A 20,798-nucleotide genomic window follows, 5' to 3' on the forward strand; every position below is an offset into this window, starting at 1 on the left:
CTGGGTTTGATTATGGGTTGCAAAATTTGGAATATAGCTGTCTCTGATCATGCGGCAGTATATTTGGAGGTTAAGGCCAAGAGTGAAGGACTAGGTTTGCGGCACTGGCATTTGGACCCCTTTCTCCTTAAGGATTCCAAATTTGTGGACTACTTTTTGAAGGAGTTTCAGGAATTCTTGACTATCAACTCAGGCACGGCTAGTAGTCCGTCCATGCTATGGGAGACTGCTAAGGCCTTTGCTAGGGGATTAGCTATTTCCTATTCGGCTAGCCGGAAACAACAGAAGGAGGAACAGCAGCGTCTACTTGAGACGTGGTTGAAAGCCGCGGAGGCAGCACATTTTGCGCAGCCTTCGGTGATTAAGCTACAGCGGATCACAGCCCTTCGGGCTGCCTTGAATTCAATACTGACACAAAACGCAAAGAAAGAACTTGCTTTTGCTAGACAGAGGCTGTTCGAATATGGGGATAGGCTAGGGAAATATTTAGCGTACCTGACTCAGAAAAAGTGTGCTTCCCAATCCATTACTGCAATCAGAGACAGCACCGGGGTCCTTACATACGATGCTAAAAAGATTAATGAGGCTTTTCGGAGCTTTTACTCTGAATTGTATCAGTCTGAAGGTTGCGAAGATAGGAGGGCTAAAATGGAGACCTTTTTTTGAGAACTTGGACCTCCCAGGGGTAACCTTGGAACAGGCCTCTCTCCTTAATGCCCCCTTGACAGTTCAGGAAATACAGGAGGCAGCTAGGCAACTTCAGAGTGGGAAAGCGCCTGGCCCTGATGGTCTTCTGGGTGAGTTTTATAAGGAGTTGATAGGGATTCTGTCAGGACTGATGTTGGAGATGTACAATCACTCCTATATGCATGAATATCTACCACCATCTTTGAGAGAAGCTAATATTTCCCTAATTTGTAAGAAGGGAAAGGTTCCTGAGGATTGTGCCTCATGCAAGCCCAGGTCCTCTAATAATATTAGAAGGTAGCTGAATGTGGTCCAAGTTTGTCAGCAACGATTGATTCAGGGGTTGGTGATTTCCTTAGATGCAGAGAAAGCATTTTACCGGGTGGAATGGCTGTATCTTTTTTATTTCTTAGAACAGTTCGGATTGAGTGGAGTCTTTGCTCGGAGTGTGGAGGTTTTATATCGCCACCCTCTGGCTGCAGTCATCACCAATGGGGTGAAGTCTTGGAATTTTACGATTGGTTGGGGTAGTCACCTTCTCACCATTGTTGTTTACATTGGTGATAGAGCCGCTGGCAGAGGCTATTCATCAAAACGTCCACATAACTGCTCCGGAAGTGGGATCGAGGGCACACAAGATTACATTGTACGCGGAAAATGTCCTTCTGTTTTTATCGAACCCGATCACCTCCGTACCCCATTTGATACAATGTATCAATTCATTTGGGGCTATTTCTGGATATAAGATTAACTTTGCAAAATCAGAGGCAATGCCTTTGGGGAACCATAAGGATGTGCCAGAAGTTGAAGGTGGCTCTAAGTTCCCTTTTAAGTGGTCACGGGCAGGATTCCGATACCTTGGCATTTTTATTACCCCCAAGTTTGATCTGTTATTTCAGGCTAAGTTTGCTCACTTGCTCGACAATATTAGGCAGGATCTCCAGAGATGTGAGGCTCTTCCAATTTCATGGCGGGCCGAATATCTCTCATTAAGATGAATGTTCCTCCTCGTTTGCTTTATCCAATGCGTATGCTCTCTATAATGTCTCCCAGGTCAACACTGCAGAAACTTATGGGTTGGTTTAGTTCCTTTGTCTGGCATCGTGGGTGGCCCCTCATCAAACTTACTAAATTGCAGTTGCCTCAAGGAGTGGGGGGAGTTGATTTCCCAGACATCAGGAGGTATCAATTGAGTTCCCTGCTGTCCTTTGTCTGCGATCAGGAAGGTAACGATCCAAAACTCAATATGGCTGGATATTGAGGCCTCCCAAGCAAAGTGCCCTCTTATTAACCTAGTGTTCATGGATAAGATGAGGATAGTTATGGACCACTGCCGGAAAACCATTGTCATTAGTACAGTCAGGACTTGGAGGGTGATGCGTCAGAGTGAGGGTGGTTTATCCAAGACATTGCCACTTACATCTATAGTTGGCATGCCAGGGTTCTGACCAGGGATGATGGACTCAGGGTTCCAACTATGGGTAGCGAGAGGAATTTCTAGTTTGGGAGACTTGTTTGAGGGTGAGGTTATGATGTCTTTTGAGCAACTGAGCCGCAAATATGGGCTGCCCAGCAGAGACCTTTTCCATTTTTTTTCAGGTTAGGAATTTCATCCAGAAGAAGACTACGCTTCTCACTAAGCCCTATAAGCCCGATACAGAGAGGTTGTTGCTAGGTTCCACAATCACCCTTTCAGTTAGTGCCCTCTATCGCCTGCCTGGTGGCAGGGCCTGGCAGGATATTAACCGGTTATGTGAGGTCTGGGAGCAAGAGCTGGGAGTGGAGATCTGTTCTGAAACATGGGAGAACATATGGGAGAATACTCGAAAGATCTCAATCTGTAACAGGACATGCGCTAGAAAGTTAAAAGTTCTGCTCAGGGCTCATCTGGCACCAGACTGTCAGGCGAAGTTTTAAAAAGGGGCATCTTCAGTGTGCCCCAAATGTAAAATAAGTGTAGGTACTCTTACCCTTAGCTTCTGGACATGCCACAGGCTCCGTGTTTATTGGAGCGCTGTGGCGGGAGAGATAGGGAGGGTATTGAGGACTGAAATCAAAGTAGACCCGATATCTCTCCTCTTAGGTCTACCGAATTTACCATCTTTAGACAAGCATGGGAAGAAACTATTTAGTATTCTTGCACACTGTGCACGGAAGAATATTCTGATGAACTGGGTGTCTGAGAACCCGGCGGGCTGGCTGGGCTGGCAGAAATTAATTATGGACCACATTCCCTTGGACTTTTTCACAAACATGGTGCATCACACAACAGACAATTTTTATAAGTCATGGCAGCTCTACTTGAGTTATTTGGATATAGATTTATCAGTTATCTTAACTAGGGCATTTGTTTAACCAGGATGATTAGATTTGTCAAGCCCTGGGCCCTGGAGGGTCTATACACAATGCTCCCGTTCCTTTGTTTGGAAGCCTTGCGCCGAGCATTCTGTATTTCATGGGTTTTTTCGTGGGTTTTTTTGCTTTTCTTTCTTTTTTTAGTGTTGCTTTGCACAGTGTTAGGGTTTGCTTTTTATTATAGAGTAGGTTAGTAGTTAGTAGATAGTAGTTGTGTTGTAATTTGTGTTTTTTTTATTATACTGATATTTGTGATTGATTGTTTTTTTCAATAATTTTATATGTTTGTAAAGTTAAAAAAAAATTGCTAATATATATATTTACAAAAAAAAAAGAGATGGCTAAATGCTCTCTTTGGAGATGTTCACTGTCTAACACATCTGTGTCACAAATGTTTCTTGCTGTATATGAGTACAGTGCTGAATGTTGTCCGTGTCTTGCTGCATCAGTGTCTCAGGAATCATTGAACATTGAATAATCATCAGTGAACATCCTCTCTTCGGTCCTGATGAGGGAATGTCATTGATGAAATAAATTGAAGGTGATTGGACCTAGGATGTTACTCTCAGCAATTCTGGTCATGTTGTCCTAGGACTGACCTCTAACAACCATAGCTATCTTCCTTTTTGCTAGATGTGACTCCAACTGGTGGACAGCTTACACCCAGTTCCCACTGACTCCAGATCTGCTAGAGTTCTTTGATGCTACACTTGGTCAAATGCTGCCTTGATATCAACAGCAGTCACACCTCGAGGTGTCAACCTGTTCAAGCTACAATACAGAGGAACCTCGATTATCCGGCATTCAATTATCCAATTTTCGGATTATCCAGCAAGATCGCAAGATCCTGATGCTTGACTAAACTATGTTATCCAGCATTCGATTAAACAAATGAAATATTGCCCGCCCATGTCCTTCAGATATTCACAGTTACTCTGTACTTGTGCATCAAACAAGCAGCATACAACAGAGCTAAATGATCACACAACTACCATGTCACATTTCCTTTCATTTCACAGCAAGTGTGAACTTGTTTGTGAATGTTTGTGTTGGGGATCAGACCTAAACTCTGCAGTCCTGCCATAGTCATGAATGATGGTAAACAATTCAACAACTAACAGAGGTGAAGTCTCTGCCCTCTCCAATTGGGAAGCCCAGAATATCAGCCAAATGCAAGGCTGAAGTATTTGCATCCATTAGGTGGTTGAACCTAGGATCTTACTCAGGGGAAGTTATGTATTGATGCTCTGCCACAGGATGATTGCTCTGATTTCCACTGACTTCAATTTTGCCAGAGATCTCTGATGTCACACATAGGCTGCATTGACATTAAGGACTGTCACTCTCACATCAATTCTGAAATTCAGTATATCTTAAGTTAACATTACTAACAGTGAACAAGTTTAATTTTATTTGTGATGTAAGTGCTTCAGCTAGGCAATGATCAAAACAAGCAGAGGCAGCTACCTGAAAAGTCTATGTGTAACTTTAGCTAATGTTGTTGGACAACCAACCTGAAAAGGCTGTATGCCTGATGGGCAAACAGCTGTAAAGCTTATTGCACAATGCAAGGTGCTGTAGCAAAATCAAGGTGTAGGAAGCAATATGTGCACAGGTAGAATGCATTTAGGGCAGAATTCCACATGTTCAGGACTAGAAGGCATTGCAAACAATTCAGCAGAGCAAAAAGCTGCAAGTATATTTCTCACTACTTGAACAATATTTGTATCATTATCTACTGATCCAACAATGAGAAAGTTAAGGTGGTGGGGACGTACTTCATGTGCCAGACAGAAATTGACATTGTACAGCGTGAACTGAGATTTCTTATAGTGCACAGCTTGTTGTTCAGCCTGCAGTCTGTGATCCCTACTTATTTTGCACATCATGTCACATTTCATTTCATTTTACAGCAAGTGTGAACTTGTTTGTGAATGTTTGTGTAAAGTGAACTTAAATAATTCTGAAACACTCATTTAGTGTTTTACATTGAAAAGGATATTGAAATACACTCAGAGTGCTTAGAACTTACACAACTCTTTATCCATTTTGAAAAATACTTTTAATTAGATATACACCTTTCCATCTCCCAAGACAGTGGTTTGCACCTGGGTGTGTAACTCTTAAGCAGTGCCTAGTGTGGCAGTGGTCAAAGTCTGTCATCTTCATTTCATATCCACGGAGATCCTCATAGCAGAGGTTCAGACCAGGAGTTTGTGACCCACTTGCCAATTCACCAAACAGCTGTCAGTCATTCAGTATGAAAGTAGCCAAACCATTACAGAATGCCATTAGTCTAGTTATGAGTGTATAGTAATGGAAAGTGGTGAACTTGTCCTGCCAAAAAAACTTAAGGATGCATCTGAGAAAGCGAAGGTGGAAACTATTCAGGATTTTCTCCTCTGTAACATATGTTGTTTAGGTCTCATCATTCTCAGGTAGTGTCTCCTCCTCTAACCAAAAACAAATTTTGTGCATCGGTTGGTGAGGTGACAAGTGTTTTCTTTTGTGTTTCATTTGTTTTTTTTCTTCCTGGCAGTCTACTTGGTAATTTAGAATAGCGGGAATGGAGGTTAAGGCAGTTGAATGTTCCTCCTGCAGTTTGTGGGAGGTAAGGGTCACTGCTAGTGTCCCTGCTGACCACTTGTGGAAGTGCACTCAACTCCAGCTCCTCCAGAACCGTGTTAGGGAACTGGAGCTGGAGTTGGATAAACTTCGGATCATTCAGGAGGCAGAGGGGTTATTGAGAGAAGTTACAGGGAGTTAGTTACTCAACAGCCACATGAAGAAGGTAGATGAGTTACCGTCAGGGGTAGGAAAGGGAATCAGGGCAGTGCAGGGACCTCTTGTGGTGGTTCCCCTCAACAACAAATATACCGTTTTGGATACCATTGCAGGGGATGACTTACCAGGGGTAAGCAATGGGGCACAGGTCTCTGGCCCAGGGTTTGTCCCTATTATTCAGAGGGAAAAGGGAAGAGGAGCAGAGCTTTAGTCATTGGGGACTCCTAGTTAGGGGGACAGATAGAAGGTTTTCTGGGAACAACAGAGACTCACGGTTGGTGTGTTGCATTTCAGGTGCCCGGGTTTGTGATGTCTCTGATCGTAATTTCAGGATCCTTGAGGGGGAGGGGGAACAGCCCCAAGTCATGGTTCACATAGGCACCAACGAGATAGATTTCCCATCTTTCTTCCTACCTAAGGCAGAAATTCAGGGAGCTAGCATGGAAGCTTAGAGCTAGTACAAACAGAGTTGTCATCTCTGGTTTGTTGCCTGTGCCACATGTTAGCGAAGTGAGGAACAGGGAAAGAGTGGAGCTGAGCACATGACTGCAGGGATGGTGCATGAGTGAGGATTTTGGATTCTTGGATAATTGAAGCTATTTCTGGGGAAGGTGGGACCTCTAAAAACAGGATGGTCTTCACCTGAATCTGAGGAGTACCAATATCCTTTTTGGGGGGGGGGTGGAGAAGGGGATTTAAACTAATGCAGCAGGGGGATGGCAACCTGAATTCTAGTTCCAGTGTACAGGAGGTTGAGAGTAGTGAGGTTGGGGATAGGTTTACAAGGTTGCGAGAGAGCACCAGCAATCAGGATGTTGGTTTGAAATGTGTGTACTTCAATGCCCAGAGCATCCAGAATAAGGTGGGTGACTTGCAGCATAGGTTGGTACCTGGGATTTCAATGTTGTGACCATTTCGGAGACATGGCTAGAGGAGGGTCAGGAATAGTTGTTGCAGATTCTGGGATTTAGATGTTTCAGCAAGAACAGGGAAGATGGTAAAAGAGGCGGGGGTGTGGCATTGTTAATCAAGGGTAGTATTACAGCATCCACGGAGATCATTTGGGCTGAAGTTAGAAACAGGAAGCGAGAGGTCAGCTTGTTGGGAGTTTTCTATATTCCTCCAAATTGTTCCAGGGATGTAGAGGAAAGGATAGCAAAGATGATTCTCGATAGGAGCGAGAGTAACAAAATTGTTGTTATGGGGGATTTTAACTACCCAAATATTGACTGGGAATACTATAGTTCAAGTACTTTAGATGGGTCAGTATTTGTTCAATGTGTGCAGGAGGATTTTCTGACAGAGTGTATCAACAAGGCGTGATGCCATATTGGATTTGGTACTGGGGAATGAACCCAGCCAGGTGTTAGATTTGGAGGTAAGTGAACAATTTGGCAATAGTGATCACAATTCGGTTATGTTTACATTAGCAATGGGCAGGGATAGATATATACCATAGGGAAAGAGATATAACTAGGGGAAAAGCAATTATGACAATTAGGCAAAATTTAGGATGGGGAAGGAAACTGCAGTGGATAGACACTCTTGAAACGTGGAGCTTATTCAAGGAACAGCTACTGCGGGTCTTCGATAAGTACATACTTGTCAAGCAGGGAGGTAGTTGTCGAGAGAGTGAGCCATGGTTTACTAAAGAAGTTGAAGCTCTTGTCAAGAGGAAGAGGAAGGCTTATGTGATGATGAGGCATGAAGGTTCAGTTAGGGGGCTTGAGAATTATAAGTTAGCCAGGAAAGATCTAAAGAGAGGGTTAAGACGAGCCAGGAGGGGACATGAGAAGTTGTTGGCGAATAGGATCAATGAAAACCCCAAGGCCTTCTAAGGTATATCAGGAATAAAAGAATGACTAGTGTAAGGTTAGGGCCAATCATAGATAAAATTCGAAAGTCGTGTGTGGAATCGGAGGACATAGGGGAAGCCCTTAATGAATACCTTTTGTCAGTATTCACATTGCCCTTTTCCAATATTACTGAGAATACAGGCTAGAAGATTAAATGGGATTGAGGTTGACAGCGAGGAAGTTTTAGCAATTTTGGAAGATCTGAAATAGGTAAGACCCCGGGGCTGGGTGGGATTCAGCCTCAGATTCTCTGGAAAGCCAGGGAGGAGAATGCAGAGTCTTTGCTTCGATCTTTATGTCATCATTGTCTACAGGAGTAGTGCCAGAAGACTGGAGGATAGGAAATGTTGTTCCCTTGTTTAAGAAGGGGAGTGGCAACAACCCTGGTAATTATAGGCCAGCGAGCCTTACATCAGTTGTGGGTAGGGTGTTGGAAAAGGTTATAAGAGATAGAATTTTTAATCATCTGGAAAGGAATAATTTGGATTAGTCAACACAGCTTTGTGAAAGGTAGGTCATGCCTCACTAATCTTGAGTTCTTCGAGAAGGTGACAAAACAGGTTGGATGAAGGTAAGGCAGTGGATGTGGTGTACATGGACTTCAGTAAGGCATTTGATAAAGTTTCAAATGGTAGGCTATTGCACAAAATACGGAGTTTCGGGATTTAAGGTGATTTAGCAGTTTGGATCAGAAATTGGCGAGCTGAAAGAAGACAGAGGGTGGTGGTTGATGGGAAATGTTCATCCTGGAGCTCAGTTTCCAGTGGTGTGCTGCAAGGATCTGTTTAGTGGCTACTGCTGTTTTCATTTTTATAAATGATCTAGAGGTGGGTATGGAAGGATGGGCTATTTACCTATCTTATTGTCATCTGCCAAGTTGAGTTGCGAATAGTGCCAAAGGATAAAATGCAGAGCTGGGCTGAGAAGTGGCAAATGGAGATTAATGCGAAAAAGTGTGAGGTAGTTACATTTGGAAGAAGTAACAGGAATGCAAAGTACTTGGCTTATGGTAAAATTCTTGGCAGTGTAGATGAACAGAGAGATCTTGGTGTCCAGGTGCAAAAATCCCTGAAAGTTACCACCCAGGTTGATGGGGTTGTTAATAGAGCATATGGTGTGTTGGCGTTTATTGGTAGGGGTATTGAGGTTTGGAGCTATGAGATCATGCTGCAGCTGTACAAGACACTGGTAAGGCCGCTCCTGGAGTATTGAGTGCAGTTCTGGTCACTGCAATATAGGAAGGATGTGGAAGATTTGGAAAAAGGTTCAGAAGAGATTCACTAGGTGTTGCCTAGCATGGAAGGAAGGTCTTACGAGGAAAGACTGAGGGAACTGAAGCTGTTTTCATTGGAGAGAAGGTGGTTGAGAGGTGACTTAATCGAGATGTAGCAGGTAATCAGAGGGTTAGATAGGGTGACAGTGAGAGCCTTTCTCCTCGAATGGTAAAGGCTAACAGGAAAGGACAGAGCTTAAATTGAAGGGTGATAGATTTAGGACAGATATCGGGATAGTTTCTTTACTCAGAGTAGTAGAGGCGTGGAATGGTCTGCCTACAACAGTTGTAGACTCGCTAACATTAAGGGCATTGGACATATATATGGGAAATAATGGAATGGTGTAGGTTAGATGGACATCAGATTAATTTTGCAGGTTGGCACAACATCGAGGGCCGAAGGGCCTGTACTGTACTGTAACGTTCTATGTTCTATGTAATATGCAGAGAATGCAGGCTTGGTAGACACTATTTGGAGCTGTTCCACATTATCTTATTCTGCTTGGACATAATATTTGTAGCTTTTCTGATGCTTCATTTTTACATCAAACGACAGATTGCTGGTGATTGTGAGCTTATGTATGTGAAGCTATAAACAATCTCCAACATCACATCATCAAAATGGCTAAGTGGCATTATGATAATACCTTAGACCATGCTATGTGTCTTTTTGATGCTGGTGATCATAGAGGCATTTGTCAGTCTATATGCTAAACCTATGCCCTCTAGTTCTGGACTCCCCCACCCCAGGGAAATGACTTTGTCTATTTACCTTATCCATGCCCCTCATGATTTTATAAACCTCTAGAAGGTCACCCATCAGCCTCTGACACTCCAGGGAAAACAGCCGTAGCCTATTCAACCTCTCCCTATAGTTCAAATCCTCCAACCCTGGCAACATGCTTACAAATCTTTCCTGAACCCTTTCAACTTTCACAACATCCTTCCGATAGAAAGGAGGACAGAATTACATGCAATATTCCAAAAGTGGCCTAACCAATGTCCTGTACAGCCACAACATGTCCTCCCAACTCCTATACTCACCAAAATGGAAGGACTTTTAGAGAATTATAACCATCACATCCACTATTTCTATTTGGCTTCTTCTTTTAGGGTGCTAAGATCGAAGCCATCAGGGTCAGGGTTAAGTGAGCAAAACTGAACAGCTTTCCATTCCTACTTAGATGTTAGTAGATACCCCCTGTAGATCTTGAAGGCATATTCCAGCAGCAAACACAAGATAGTGTCAAAGACCATTAGTGTCAGAATGCAACATTGTTAACCCTATTGTGGATTTCAAACAGTTTAGATTTGTCTCATCATAGTTACCTTACTCATTGCTATATTGTTATGAAATGAAGACATCATACTGAATAGCTCAACTGGCAACTAATTTTCGCCAGCGGCTTAAATAGACCATGCCGTCACACATAGACAAATGTCTTCGTGAAATTGATGAAGTCAACGTATATGGGTCCCTTTGTTCATATAAATTTTTCTAAACAGCTGTCAAACTAAGATGGGCATGTCAAATCTACAAATAGACTTCTAAAATAACACAGATTCCAGACAGATGTGTTCAACTAAGATCTTCAATCTGACAAGGGCAACATGGGTAAATACGTTTCCCACAATACTCAGCAGGGAAATGTGTTGATCCATGTTGCAATTACTGCAGTTGCCACTGTTCTTGTGATTAGTCATAGAGTCACAGAGATGTACAGCTTGGAAACAGACCCTTTGGTCCAACCCGTCCATGCGGACCAGATATCCCAACCCAATCTAGGCTCACCTGCCAGCACCCGGCCCATATCCCTCCAAACCCTTCCTATTCATATACCCATCCACATGCCTCTTAAATGTTGCAAATGTACTAGTCTCCACCATTTCCTCTGGCAGCTCTTGTGTATCCTATGGCACTGTCGCCCACCATCCAGTAAAGCCAGAGATGTTCATGTGACTACTGCACAAGCTTCAATTTCTCATGCTTCACGTATTCAGATGGTATAGCATCGGTTTCTGGAGCTTTGCCCATGGGAAGAAGGTCAATAGTCCAAGGATGTGCAAGTTAGGTGAATAGGCCACGCTAAATTTCCCGCCTCAGGCGACTGACTGTGTGGAGTTTGCACGTTCTCCCCGTGTCTGCGTGGGTTTCCTCCGGGGGCTCCGGTTTCCTCCCACAGTCCAAAGATGTGCAGGTCAGGTGAATTGGCCATGCTAAATTGCCCGTAGTGTTAGGTAAAGGGGTAAATGTAGGGGTATGGGGGGTTACGCTTCGGCGGGTCGGTGTGGACTTGTTGGGCCGAAGGGCCTGTTTCCACACTGTAAGTAATCTAATCTAATCTAAATTACCCTGCAGTGTCCAGGGATATATAGGTTAGGTGCCTTAGCCATGGGAAATGCAGTGTTATAGGGATAGGGTCTGGGTGGGATGCTCTTCGAAGGGCCATGCAGACTTATTGGGCCGATGGGCTGCTTCCACACTGTAGGGATTCTATGATTCTATGAAGGTGAATAGTTCTACCAAACTTTCCACTGTGATTTGATAGCCTGCTCTCCCATGTCTGGCAAACTTTCTCTGGTGGCTAGAGCTTCCTTTATGACAGTGTTTTCTCTAAAGTACAACACAAGATAATGTTACATCCAATTCTCCACTTTGTTGCAGGTGATGACCTCCCCTGCCTTTGTTTTCAATGCAGCTGGTTTCTGTACCGATGGACTGGTACCTTTTAGGTCTGTTTATGCATACCCCTGATATTTGCTGCATCAAAGACCAACTGGATATTCTGGAAGATTTGTAACTAATAGTTACTAGTAGAGCCTCTAGCAGTTTGTTTGATTAAACTTCAATTTGCTCTTAGTGCATTCAGACTTTTATCATTCAGGTTCCTATTGTAATTACTGAGAGCCAATCACCAATAATGACTCCATCACAGTTATGTTAGCCTTTATGTAGGCATTACTTTTTGCCCTTGCTTCTCAAATGTTGTGTTTATTGTAAATGGAATTGAAGTGTGTTCCTTTAAGCTTCTACACACTATCTGGAAATGCTGGACAGCATCTGTTCAATTGAATCACAGAATTTTGTTTTATCTGGTAGATAGAATGGCTGATATTGATACAAGGACAGCATTTTTGCTTTGAATGAAAATTTTTCAAATGTTGCACCCTCACCTGAGTGCTGTGGCAGCTGCATGTACTGAGAGTTCTGTTCAGAGAGTCATATCTGGTGATGGTTAGATTTAGCTGGTACCAATGCCGTGATCTTGCATGTCTCCAGGACATCTATGGCATGGTTTGTTCTGAAATAAGATATTAGTTACATAAAGCTCATGACAGCATCTTAGCTTGAATTCTCTCCATCCATTCTCATTTGTCATTCCCAGGCCAAGATATCTGAGGTAGAAGTGTTATGCCTCATGGTCCACACCCATTCCCGTATTGAAAAGTCCCATAAGGAAAAGATGCGTGAAAAATATTTTCAATTACCTGAACTTTATTTTCAACGAAATGCTTGAAAAATGCAAATTTTTTAGGTATAACTGACCTATTACAACAGATTGCAAATGGAAGAAATGAAGACAGAAATGACTTTGACAGTACTACAATTCTCATTCAAATTTACTCATTTAAAAATAGAACAGTGCGTACATTACTATCTACAGTCACACCACACACGTCAGCAAATCATCTCTTCCACAACAGCATATTATCATGATTTACTACATTCTTAATTCCAATTCTGCTTGAATAAGTGAGAACCAACTAAAACAAATCAGTAACGCAAACATGCTGGAATTTCTGTTTAAGCTGCAATGCAATAATGGAACTAACCTTCTCCTTTGAATTCTGGTTTTCAGATTTCATTATGAAATATAATATCCTTAACAGTAAAAATGCAAACAATGAATATATACCCTTCACATAATGAATAAGACAACAGGTGTGTTTACATTTAATTTGCAGTAAGCTTTCAGCATGAACAAAAATTATTTGAACCAGTTAAGGATCCAGAAATCTGAAGGTGAAAATATGAACACGAAATGGGATTGGGGTACAATTCTAAATGGTCAGTTGAGAGTACTGTTTTAAGTAGCTCAGGAAACTTAAAAGTTGTCATTTCCTGTCAACATATAGTCATAGTTCCCACAGACTTCCTTTCAACACTGATGAGGTTATTTTTATACATAATTATACATAACATGAAATACATACTAAAAGTTACAATTTGGACATTTGAGCCTTCACCTCAATTGTTACAAATATTTTTGTTTGTTACTCCCAAATGTTGAATTTACAGTATAATAGTTTCTTTAATTCTGAAAGGTTTGTTATGTTACAGAAATATTAAAATATTTTTCTTCTAAATAATCAATTTCCAATTAGTTACTAAAGCGTTCTGCTTTCTCCACCCATCATGGTAAAACATAAAAGAGATTTAATAATTTCATAACTATTTGCTGTTTACATCTAATTAAACACTATTTTGAAAGCAAACCTCATCAATGACTTTAAGATACAATATATTATCAGAATAAATTTTCAAATTCATAGAGTGTTGTTCCAGGTTCACTGAAGCAACAATAATATATCTAACCAAGTTTCTCCAAGAACTACTACTTAAACATTTAACCTAAAAAGATATTTAAAACCAACTTGAAGATAGACAACAAATGAAAATACACACAATTCAATGAAAACCAAATGCCATTTAATAACATCATAAATTATAAGTTTAGGAACACAAAATATATTTGTCTCTCTGAGATACATGTGATCAAAATAAGAGATCGCACATGTTTTTAATATTTGATAGGGCAGGACATTCACCTTAGTAAATTGAAAATAAATGATACAAGGGCTTATTGTGGTTAAATATGCTTTTTAATTGATTGGAGCTTAAGATAATGGAAAAGAGAAATGATAGCAATCCATCTAAACAAGAAGAGCCACAATTTGACTTCAGATGTATAACAACTACCCCAATAACAGATGCCAATCACCCACTATAAGGATTAATTCATATTTCAGTCCGACATACCATGGCAGATGGCAATTAACTTCATGCTAATATCCTTGCTCAGAAAGCAAAATATATAAATAACTATCAAACATTGAAACTTAAACAACGTTAATCACAGTATATCAAATCATTCATTTGGAAATTGTTTTTGAACATTTCTGTAATACTTATCTGGGTGTGAATGACTTAATCTTATTCAAGATTCATGGTGGCTCCTAACCCTTCATAGAAATCAAGAATGGACTATCCAGAATTTAACCAAGTAAGTTTAATCATGCTATTATCATTATCATTATACTTTTACTTACACCAGTGAGGCTAGGATAACCCCACCTCTCAATCAGGCTCTCTTGGTCGCTGACCTTGGATATAGTAGAAGCAGTGCTAAATCCTCACCGCTTTGCAACTACCTTTTGTATTATCCTTGGCTATGAATGTCTTTGGAATATTATATTCAGTACTTTTAAAGTGTTGTTAGTTTTGTCATGGAGGCAAATGTGGCAGCTAAATGGTATACAGCAAAGTCCAGGCAATAACCATCTCCAACAAGACATAATCTAACTGTCCTCACTTGACATTCAATAGTATACATTGCAGGATGTTAATGATGGGAATTTCAGCAGTTATCCCTGACCAGACAGTTAATTGAACCAGCCTATCATCATCTAAACACTATAAAAGGCACCAACTGAAAGTTTCATGGGTTAATCTTCACTTGCTTTGAGGAGTTCAGCTCTAACAACACAAGAAGCTCAAGAGCAAAGCAATTAGCCTTTTTGCACCCTATTCACACCTTAAACATTCGCTCCCTCCATCATCAACACACTTTGGCTGTAGTGTGTATTGTTAACAAGATTCACTGCAACAACTCACCAAGCCATTTCAAAACAGCATTCTACCATGTAAAAGAAAAATGACAACAGGTACATGTAAACACCTGGTTCCCTCAGCAAGCCACCCACCATTTGGACTTGGGAAATATAGCACCATTCTTCCACTGCTGATTAACATGCTGGAACTCTTTTCTAACAGCACCAAAGTACATACACCAGGCAATGGTTCAAGAAGTCAGTTCATCACCACCTTGAGCAATTAGCAATGGATGACATATGTAGGCTTTGCCAGCAATGCCCAAATTCTATGAATGAGAAGAACATGTACACTGATTATTTTCAAGTTTGGTCAGATTGATAATGCAAATGAGAACCAGGCTGAGAGGAGAAGTAATAAAATTACAGAAGCAAAGTGAGAGCATGAGACTGGCAGATATTATAAAAGGGAATCCAAAAATGTTCTGTAGGCACACAAATTAAAAAAAGGGTAGTAAAAGGTGGAGAGGACCAATTTTCGACCAAAAGGTAGTTTAAAGGTGGTGGCAGGCAACATGACTGAGGTACTAAATGAATACATTTTCTGTCTTTGTCAATTAAGAAGTTGCTGCCAAGATCACAAGGGCAAGATAAGTTACATGATAGGATACTGAAGGAAGGGTGGGCATTTTGGAAACAAGCCATAATCTTCCAGTATTCCTAAAATATAGGGATGATGCCAATACACTGGAGAATTGTAAAGGTTGTTTAAAATGGGTATAATATTAAGTGTAACAATATAGGTCAGACAATCAGTTTAACCTCAATGGTGGGAAAATCTTTACGACAATAATCTGGGACAAAATTAATAGTCACTTGGACAAATGCAGAATGATTCGTGAAAGCAAGCACACAAGTTGTCTTAATCAAGTTTGTTTGAGTTTTTTGATCAGGAAACAGAGAGAATTAATGAGGGTGATTCAGTTATGTGCTTTTAAAAGGCATTTTATCATGTGGCATGTAAGAAGCTTGTCAGCAAGACAAGGATTAAAAAAGGCAGTGGAAACATGGAAACAAATTTGACTGAGTGACAGGAAATGGAGAGTAATGGCGGATGGTTATTGTTCGGACTGGATTAAGTTTTAGAGTGAGGTTTCCCGGGGGTTAGAATCACAGTTTTCCTTGATGTATATTAATGACCTACACTGGTGCTTGCATAGAGCTTTTCACACTTTGTAAATGACACATAACTTGGAACTGAGAGAAGAATAATGATAGTCAACAAGAGGACATCGGTTGGTGGAATGGTTGGACAAATAGCTGATAAGCTTTAAAGCAGAGGGGTAGAAAGTGATACACTTTGATAGGATGAATGAGGAAAGGCAATGTAAGATAAAGCAAGCAATTATAAAGTAAATGCAGGAGCTCAGGGATGTATTTACAAATCAAGGACCACAAACAGGGCAGATTGAGAAAATGTTTAAGAATGCATATAATAGTTTGGACTTTAAAATTTGACATAGAGTACAAAAGCAAGGAAGCTGTAGTGAATCTTTACAAAAGACTCATTCAGCCTCATCTGAAATATTGTGTTCAATTCTTGACACCACAGTTTGGAAGATGTGAAATCATTAACGATAGTGCAGAACAGATTTACAGAAACGGCTTCAGGGATGAGGGACTTCTGTTCCATGGAGATACTGGAAAATCAGGGGCTGTTCTTAGAGAAGGTTTATAGCAAATTTGATAGGTATTCAAAGTCATGAAAGGTCAGGACAGAGTCGGTAGGGAGAAACTTCCTATTAGAGGAAGGAACAAAAATGAGAGGAGGCAGATTTAAAGGGACTGACAAAATAATCAACAGGAGGAAAATATTTTAATTAAATGCAGTATGTGATTAGAATCTGAAATGCACAGTCTAAGCAAATAGTGGAAAAAGTTCTGTTGTGGTTTTCTGAAGAAAATTGAATAATTATCAGGGGAGGAATAAATGGCTGGTATACAGTGAAAATGTGGGGCTAGCTGAGTTGCTCTTGTAGACAGCAGGTATGAATGAGAAGGGCTAAATGGCATCCTCTGTGCTGTAGCCATATTATTTCATGATCATCGTTTGAGAGACCAATGATAGCCAAGTTTCAAGGGGAACTCTCCTAGTCTTTGAAGAACAGCATGGGATCTTCTACATTCACCTGAGAAGCTAAACTAAAGCTGGTTAATGAATTGAGCAGGTGAAAAAGAATGAATAAATAAACAAGCCTACATTCTCAGTGCTTTACAATGAATGCCTTTATTGACCAGAACCTCAGTCAAGACTTCCCAAACTGTGGGTCACAATGTGAAGAAGTTTGGGAAATTTGGCCCAGTGTTAACATCTTGCCAACTTCAGGAATACGGCTCTCCCTCAGTAATGAAATGAACTGTCAACCAAGTTTATGTACTTAATATCAGTGATTTTTGTTGGGGTACAAGTTTGTTAGAATATTATAAATAGATGTTCACATTAAACATCTTTATATTATTCAGGAAACTCCTCCATATTGCCTCCTTCACTTCTAAACACAACGTATCAATACAATGGAGGAAACAGGCTTATGCCCGAAACGTCGATTCTCTTGCTCCTCGGATGCTGCCTGGCCTGCTGTGTTTTTCCAGCACCACATATTTCAACAATGGAGGAAACAGTCAACATTGATGCCAATGGAGGCACATTCAGACAATCTCTTAGTATAATTCAATTTTGTTTTCATACAATCATTAAACACTATTTCTCTCCTCAGTTGTATTTGTTCCAGATTTTAACAGTAAAGCCATTCACGAAATTATTTGTTCATGTTGGTAATTCAGAAAGCATAAAGAAACGTTACTTTAACCAAGGAAGATAAAATATTAACATTAAAAGTCTTTATCTCACCATTCAATAATATTGTGATAGTATTGTCTTCATATTGCATTGCATTGTCTGAATCAGTGTACAATTTGCAAAATGTGGTTCATCCAATCATTAGAATTACCACTGTGTGCTAAATTGTATTCTTGTGCAGCTTTCATATGAATTTTCTATTCCTACCTTCATATGCATTTCCTTGTAGTAGTCTTTCAATACCTTAGAATAGTTTTTACAGGAAATGTTTGAAATAAAAAGACAATTTTTAAAAATTCATTCACGGGATGAAGCCATTGCTAGCTAGGCCAGCATTTATTGCCCATCCCTAATTAAGTATCAACTGCACTGCTGTGGGTCTGGAGTCACATGTAAGCCTTTCCTTCCCTAATGTCCTTTAAGGAGGGAAAACGGTTCTGGCCTACATGGGACTCCAGACCCACAGCAATGCGGTTGACTCTTAAACCACCCTCTGTGTAATTAGGAAAGGGCAATAAATGTTGGTCTAGCCAGCAACACACACATCCAGTGAATGAATTTTTTTTTAAACTATATCACCTTTATATTTCTATATATTTCCTTGTTTACAGGTCAGATGTCAGAATATCTAAAGATAACTAAACAAGAAATCTCCTAACACAGCTGATAAAGTACCCAGTTCCTGATTGTGAACAGTTTTAACATAAATACTTATCTCAAAATAAGACCCCAAAATCAAACAAGTCCTAATACTGAGTTAACATGTTTTCAGATAATTGAAGAGTATAAACAGAATTAGAAGAAAACTAGTCTAGGTCATAAATATTTAACTCTATCTCAACAGCTTGACTTTGCTCTGGATACATTAGATTCTACTCCCTACATAAACATTTTTTTAAATTAAGAAAAACAGAAGCTGCATTCGTTCATGTACAGCATTTTTTTTAAAAAACCAAAGCTTTATTGTTAGATCTTAGGAGAGGTAGTGTAAGTCAAATCCAACAGCAAAGCCTGCCAGACTGGAACTAAAAACCAAATAAGACAAACATCAAACATAGAGATTTAGAGTATAAAATTCTAAAAAAATAAATAGTTTAAATGTCATATAAAACATTTTTGTAACCTTTGATAAAGGTGTCTTTGTTGGTTCAAGAATACCATATAAAACATCTGTAAGGAAATAAAACATACTGTGTGCTTTAGTCAATAGAATAAACCTGCTAACAATGTCCTTCAGATAATTAGTTCCTCTCACACTGCAGATATAAATGCTGAAAACCATAACTATTAAAAAGAAGATTTACAGAAACACAAAATACTATTCAGTCTCTATTAAAGGTTTAGTTGATTAAGTTAATGTTCAACATGTTTCAGCAGTTCATTCATTTCTTAAAAACAATCTTATCCCATTAAAAAAATAACCCAAGTGGTTAAGGGCACATTTGTGCATAGCAAACCAGAAGTTATCATTACTAGCCAACAGTTCTTCTGCCATAATTCACATGCTAAGTACCAGAGTTCTTGCTGTAGCATTTTGTTTCCAACTTCTTAAAATATTTAAAAAGTTGAAAATTACTTAAACCCTCCAATGAACACAGCTAGCTATTATACTGGCTGTTTCCATCTCTAATGGTACAGCTATAGTTGTTATAATTAATTCGGAAGACAAGCACACAAAATTCTGCAACACCCCAGTGATGAATTAGGATCCTACAAGAATTTCCATGATATGGTCCAGGTCACTCAAATCTACTCTGCAGATCTGAATGGTGTTCACTGACGCAGAGTTGCATAACTGAAAGGGTTTTGAAACATCATCCACGCTAGCTGGTGGTGTTCTAGCAGGTGTTAATGGAAGTAAGCACAGATCTGAGTCATACATGGACGTGTCAATGTCTTCAAATATGTCATCAAAAGCAAGATCTGTTAGGTAACTCGTTGAATTTGTGATTTCAAAAGAGCCAAACACAGTTTCTGCAGGCCTAGTTTCTTGTGGTCTGTCTGCCAAAGAAATGTCTGAATTTGGGTCATCTTCACCTGCAGGTGCAGGACAAGGAGATGGGCTAATATCCTCCATGAAATCCAAATCTTTAAGGATTGATGAAATGGCGGATGACATGTCATCATCTGAAACAACTACTAGAGAGTTCTCAATCTGATTTTCTGAAAAATCTGAAGAAATATTCAAATCCAGAGAACTGTTTTGAATGGTTGATGGTGTTCCAGTTAATTCAATACTGGCCTGAGATGCTGTATATGAGTCTGGAACTGGGCTTGTTCCACTGCAGATATTAGATCCTTCTTGACTGCTTTCTTGCCTCATTTCCTCCTGGATCTGCCGAACAGTATTTGCGATAAGGACAGAACGGTGCAAGTTTGGTTCCACCAGCATCCGACAGCTTTGCAATTTGATAAGGCACATATTAAGTACCAACTGTCTCTGCAAAGTGTAGGGCAGCCCTGGGTTAGAATCAAAGGCACCAGGAACACCAGCCATATTTTCTTCGTAATCACTAAGCTTGCGCTTCAGTCCTTTAGCCAACATGAATCTAGAACATAGAAGAAAAAAGTTGAGTATCTATTCCAACACATAATATAAATGAGTGTGTAGCTATCCTGTTGTTTAGGTACCTGAAATTATAAAATAGTGCACAGTAAACTAATATTTGAATTCACAGCATTCTTGTTTATTAATATTTAAGACAATTTTCAGGTCACAAATCTGAAACATTACCTCGGTTTCTTTATTGACAGATTCTGCCTGACCTCAGAGTATTTCCAGCATTTTCTATTAGATTTAAGAGAATAACTAACTTTCTCTGCCATGGAAGCACTAAAGAAAACTTTACAGATTTGTGCTCCCATCAATAAGCGTCTCCCAACAAGTGAGTAAGGGACACAACTGCAGTTCATAAATGTTTCTGACAACTGAAACTAATTGATATGTATCCCAAATTGCAAAGCACATTGGAATAGTACAACTCAAAATTAATACCCTTTTTTGAATTCAGTCTATAATTTTCCAGATTCTGAGCCACTAAATCCAGTGGGTTACAAACCCTTCTATTCACAGAAATCATTTCTGGGAATCCATATCCTAACTATCAACTGTCACCTTCTTCAAAAGGATATCAGTGTTTTGATTAGTAAA

General features: G+C 40.0%; 1 protein-coding gene across 2 annotated transcripts in view; it reads right to left on the reverse strand.

The window, feature by feature from the left end:
- Positions 1–17,063: 17,063 nt before the first annotated feature.
- LOC122553578 (SERTA domain-containing protein 2-like) overlaps positions 17,064–20,798 on the reverse strand; it is a 58,010-nt gene continuing 54,275 nt past the window's right edge. For both annotated transcript variants that reach the window (XM_043697596.2, XM_043697598.2), the window contains exon 2: positions 17,064–20,196. In XM_043697596.2, coding sequence (XP_043553531.1) covers positions 19,350–20,192 — 843 coding nt within the window. In that variant the 5' untranslated portion in view covers positions 20,193–20,196 and the 3' untranslated portion in view covers positions 17,064–19,349. The remainder of the gene's footprint in view (positions 20,197–20,798) is intronic.

This window comes from Chiloscyllium plagiosum, unplaced genomic scaffold (assembly GCF_037043375.1).
Source record: "Chiloscyllium plagiosum isolate Xiang-an unplaced genomic scaffold, Cpla_swu_hap1 HiC_scaffold_8, whole genome shotgun sequence".
NCBI classification, from domain to species: Eukaryota; Metazoa; Chordata; class Chondrichthyes; order Orectolobiformes; family Hemiscylliidae; genus Chiloscyllium; species Chiloscyllium plagiosum.